The 3,615-nt window shown below is 39.0% G+C and overlaps 1 protein-coding gene across 4 annotated transcripts in view; it reads left to right on the plus strand.

Moving 5' to 3' along the window:
• The window catches only part of JAM2 (junctional adhesion molecule 2), a 34,285-nt gene extending 31,076 nt beyond the window's left edge, over positions 1-3,209 (plus strand). For all 4 annotated transcript variants that reach the window (XM_032919719.1, XM_030475018.2, XM_030475010.1 and 1 more), the window contains 3 exons: positions 19-34; positions 1,310-1,343; positions 2,358-3,209. In XM_032919719.1, coding sequence (XP_032775610.1) covers positions 19-34; positions 1,310-1,343; positions 2,358-2,390 — 83 coding nt within the window. In that variant the 3' untranslated portion in view covers positions 2,391-3,209. The remainder of the gene's footprint in view (positions 1-18; positions 35-1,309; positions 1,344-2,357) is intronic.
• The last annotated feature ends 406 nt before the right edge of the window (positions 3,210-3,615 follow it).

Below are 3,615 nucleotides of genomic sequence, written 5' to 3' on the forward strand. Positions count from 1 at the left end.
TCTTTTTTTCTTTTTCAGAGGAAAGCTCTTCCCAGTAAGTATCTTGATGCAAGGTAGTATACAAATCACTGCAAACTTCACCTACATTTTTGATGTAGTAATCCATGATGATTGCTTAAGGCCTTTCTCGCATGGCTCTTGTACAGTGGCTTTGTTGAACACCTGATCCTACACACCAGCTGGTCCCCTTATTAGAACCAGTGTGTTGGTCAGAAAATAATTAAGAATTGTTACAGTGATCAATGTGCAGAGATGCGTCTTTTTACGTAGTTCCAGTTTAAACCACTAACTCAGCTACAGGTATTTCTCTCCTCTTCAAACTAGACAAAAGATCATAGAATGGTTTGGGTTGGAAAGGACCTTAAGATCATCTAGTTCCAACCACCCTGCCATGGGTATGGACAACTCCCCCTGGACCAGGTTGCTTAAAGCCCCATCCAACCTGGCCTTGAACACTGCCAAGGATGGAGCATTTACCACTTCTTTGGGCAACCTGTTCCAGTGCCTCACCATCCTCACAGTAAAGAACTTCTTCCTTATAGCCAACCTGAATTTCCCGTATTTAAGTTTAAACCCATTACCCCTTGTCCTACCACTACAGTTCCTGATGAAGAGTCCCTCTCCAGCACCCTTATAGGCCCTCCTCAGATACTGGAATTCTGCTATGAGGTCTCCATGCAGCTTCTGTTCTCCAGGCTGAACAGCCCCTATTTTCTCAGCCTGTCTTTGTACAGGAGGTGCTCTAGTCAAATGATCTAGCTAGATGATCAGACCCAAACTGAACTATCCTCATATCCACATCTACAGATAATATCAGGAAATGCTTTGTAAAAATAACTGGTGGAAACCTTCTGAGGGTGTCTGGTCTACTCATTTGATACAGATTTATTTCAGGCACTTAAGTTGCTTAGCTTGAGGAATTCTGACTTGCTACTATTTTAGTGCTCCTACAAAGGGCTAAAATTTATGGTGGGTGACCTCCACAGTTTTGGTTTTTTTTTCTTTTAAAAATTTATCTTGGCACTCTTAGGTAATAGCATGTAAAAAAATATATATATATTTGAGAGAAATACAAATATTACTTCAAAATACCATCTGGTTTATACTGGCCATGAACTAGACAAAAAGCGTAACTGGAAGACCTGAAAAGACAAGCTAGGGAAGGTAACCTGACAGTGGTCCATGAGTCAACGGCAGCTGCCTAAAAGCATTCAATGGATTTATCCATAAATAAGCTTCTCAAAGGGTTAAAACATAACATCAGAAAACTCACTATTTAATCTATGTTCCTTTCCTGCTCTGTTAACAGGAAGAAGACCAACTACCAATCTACAAGTGAAAAGGCAAGTATTTTGTATTTAGTGGCATGTTTAAATTTTGGATGTCTTTAAAACTTACTCATCTTTGATGGTTTTGCAAATACCCCCACCCCTGACAAACTGTACATGCCACCAATACCTGGAAACACCTTTTCTCTGTTTGCATTTGTAGCTTTCTATTTCTCAGTCTCTCCCTGTTCTATTCCTTTCTTTAATTCTTTTTCTTTTGAATGTTCTGGATTATTTTCCAGCTATCAGATAAACTAAAGGGTAACAAACACCCTTATACTATCTGGCAGTATCACCTCTGAGCTATCCACTTAATAATAATATCCACGAAGTTTTCTTAGGAAAACTTCCCCTCTGCCTTGCTTGTACACTCAGTTAACCAAGCAAACTAAGTTGGAGTTCAAGACAGCAGTGAGAGAAAGATTTGGCCTTAGTTCCTCTAAGGCTTGACTGAATACGGAAGCTAAACTTCGTACTTTTTCTCCCCTTCCTCATTGAGAGGGTTCAAGGGCTTTAACTGCACATTAATCGCTCCAGCTTTTCAGAGTGGTGCAAGAATGGAGCTCCAACTAAAACTTCAACTGGAGCAACTTAATTTTGCTATCTGTAGTTTAAGATTACATTAATAGCCTTAAAAGCTTGGTGAACACCACCCATTTCTTTAATCAAAACAGAACATACTAAACAGCATAAGCTTATTCCTTTACCTAATAGGTATGTAAGAAACTTACTGAGGCCAGCTGCCTGGTTGCTCTGAGTGGGAAGGAGTAAACTTTGAAGACCTGTGGTATCTGTTTACCAGTATTAATGCAGCACTTATGAATCAGATGCTCAACAGAGCTGTTTGATACTTGTAGTTTTTAATAGGTTACTTCTGTGTAGCAGTGCATTGTGTAGACTTCCAAAGAGTGCTTTGGGCATGCTTCTTTTCAAACTTGATGCCTTAGTTTCTTCTGAAATGTACACTTAATGTTAATATGGTTAAAATCCTTGAACTATTACTTATGTTAACTTGTTTGCTTCATTTAGGATTTCAAGCATACCAAGTCCTTTGTTATTTAGAAGATTTCAGCCTCTGTGAGGGACATCAAATGACTACTTGTTATACAAAAGTATCAAAGGGATCTTTTGACCTCTGTTCTGTAAATAGTTTCCATGTACGACATGCTGAAAATAGAAACTGCCAATGTTCAGATCCAGTCAACCTAGTTGTGATTGCTTTTTAGGAGAGAAAAAAAACTCCAACCAAACTGCACAAATCCCCCACTCCAAAACCACCAAACCCCCTTAACTTAAAGGTAGAATTAAACTGAATATACAAGCCAACTTGCGTGAAGACTTCTTCAGCAACCTGGTCTAGTGGAAGGCGGGCTGGAACTAGGTGATCTTTAAGGTCTCTTCCCTGACAAACCATTCTACGATTCTCATTTTGTTCATGTATACGTGCAGCAATATTGGATTCACTCTTATAGCTTGGGAACCATCTATTCAAATAACTTTCATTGGTGATCTTGCTACCACTACTTCTACTACCTATGTCTCCACCATTGTCAAGGGCTCAAACTCTCCTGCAATTCTGATGACTTAATACCTTGACATTGTATTAAGTTTGCCAAAGCCATCTATAAGTAAGTAGTTGTGCAGACTTTAAACTCACTATCCTGACAGAATAAAGCTTCCTGTAATTGAGCCTGAAGCAGTGGTTCATTGTTTAATATAAAATGCCTACAGCTTATATTTCACAAAGAAGTCTCCCTCCCACTCTCTCTGTAGACTGCATACGTAATTTCATTCTGAAGAAAAATCATGCCAGTGTAACTCAGGCTGTAGTATCTGGATCCCAACTGTTGAAGTGTCACAAATAAATAGTTGCTCTGAACCTGAAGTGTTTGTGTCAATAGTTAAATTACTGAAATTTAAATCTCGCAACCTCATTAACAAGTTTCAGTGGCTTCTATAAAAATAACACTTCATCTGTGTGTTCATTGATGTAGTGTAAAACTAGTGGACTTTGTGCCTACGCTTCTGGCTCTGCAGGACCATTCCTACCACAGCTTTGCTACAGATTTAGGGTTCATGGGTTTTTTTTCTGCAGAAGCTTTTTGTATGTGACCAACTCAGAAAAACAAGTAGCTCCTTCTTGATGTGTCATTATCAATGGTAGAACTTCTTAGCACTACAACATAGCTTTGCAGTTAACATTGAGAAACACTACTCTGCTGCCTCAGTCACCCAAAGATCATAGCTAACTACGTTCACCATACAGTTAAGAACTTATTCATGCTTC

The sequence above is a fragment of the Strigops habroptila genome, chromosome 2 (assembly GCF_004027225.2).
Source record: "Strigops habroptila isolate Jane chromosome 2, bStrHab1.2.pri, whole genome shotgun sequence".
NCBI lineage: Eukaryota > Metazoa > Chordata > Aves > Psittaciformes > Psittacidae > Strigops > Strigops habroptila.